Here is a 1,256-nt window from a genome sequence, read left to right as displayed (position 1 = left end):
GTGTGTGTGTGTGTGTGTGTGTGAATGTTTTCTAGCAACCACTGATACGTTTTTCACAGCGACCAGCGTCTTCCATATATGTTTCCCACGACCCATCACACGTGGGAAACACCCAAGCGGAGCAGCTCCGCCGTTCCCGGAAGTATGCCCATATATGGAAGACGCTGCGTCTTCGATGACGCAATGACGCAACCTGGCTACACACTGGAACGCCTAGCTATTACAGATTTGAACAAATACGCACAAAAACATCAAAATTAGCACAGAAACAGTACTATATAACATTTTAGACACATTCTAGACAGTTTATCAGCTAAAAAAGTTAATTTTGGGGTAAGTTACTCTTTAAAAGTATTTGTATTTGTGAATCATGCAGTATAATGTAAGTGAAGGTTTCAGATGAGAACAAGCAGCTAAGCTGTGACTTGTTTGTGCAGATCAGTGATGTGGTGTACAGCCTGGTGCAGACCCAATGCCAGGCTCAGTATGAGGCCATGCTGCACACGTGTGAAGCAACGCGCTCCTCACTAGAARCCTCCATCCGAACGGACATGGACCAGATCATCACGTCCAAGGAGCACGTCTCCAACAAGATCAAAGGTTAGAAACAGAACGGCCTGTTTTCTGTAGCTGTGTGGTCATTTCTTTCCTCCAATTAGGAATAGCTTTGGTGAAAAATGTCAAGAGCTGCTCCTTTGTTGTTGGAAACAACTTCTTATCGACTCTGAATGGAAATATAGACTCTGGTGTCAGTTTAAGATTAACAACGTTTTTAGCACCAAAACATTTTTAAAATGATCAAAAAGTTATATTTAAAGTAACATGGCTTTGACAGACATTAGCCAAATAAAAGACAGCTACATTACAGAGAGAGTAGAATCAGTAGCTGTTTCTATCAATGGTTTTATTATTATCAGTGTGCATTGCCAATGCTATGCACACAATTGTTTTCCTGTTTCTCTTTATTATTATCAGTGTGCATTGCCAATGCTATGCACACAATTGTTCTCCTGTTTCTCTTTATTATTATCAGTGTGCATTGCCAATGCTATGCACACAATTGTTTTCCTGTTTCTCTTTATTATTCAACTTATTCCGTCTTCTTCCACGTCACCACGCTACTCCTCCTGCATACTTTGTCCTACAGCTGCCATTGTAATTTCCATCTGTGAAGGTCTTGTGCCAAATGATTGCTATGCCTTCTGGTGCCTGTACAACTTGTAGTTTTTGAAATATTAATGTTTAAACTTTATTCC

The 1,256-nt window shown here is 40.4% G+C and overlaps 1 protein-coding gene across 1 annotated transcript in view; it reads left to right on the top strand.

The window, feature by feature from the left end:
* The window catches only part of niban2b (niban apoptosis regulator 2b), a gene marked incomplete at its 5' end in the record, with an annotated part of 45,391 nt that overhangs the window by 30,942 nt on the left and 13,193 nt on the right, over positions 1-1,256 (top strand). Inside the window, 1 exon segment of the mRNA XM_014023995.1 lies at positions 438-600. Coding sequence (XP_013879449.1) covers positions 438-600 — 163 coding nt within the window.

This window comes from Austrofundulus limnaeus, unplaced genomic scaffold (genome assembly GCF_001266775.1).
Source record: "Austrofundulus limnaeus strain Quisiro unplaced genomic scaffold, Austrofundulus_limnaeus-1.0 Scaffold402, whole genome shotgun sequence".
Classification (NCBI taxonomy): Eukaryota; Metazoa; Chordata; class Actinopteri; order Cyprinodontiformes; family Rivulidae; genus Austrofundulus; species Austrofundulus limnaeus.
The sequence above is the reverse complement of the archived record's forward strand: the minus strand, read 5'-3'. Positions and strand labels throughout refer to the sequence as shown.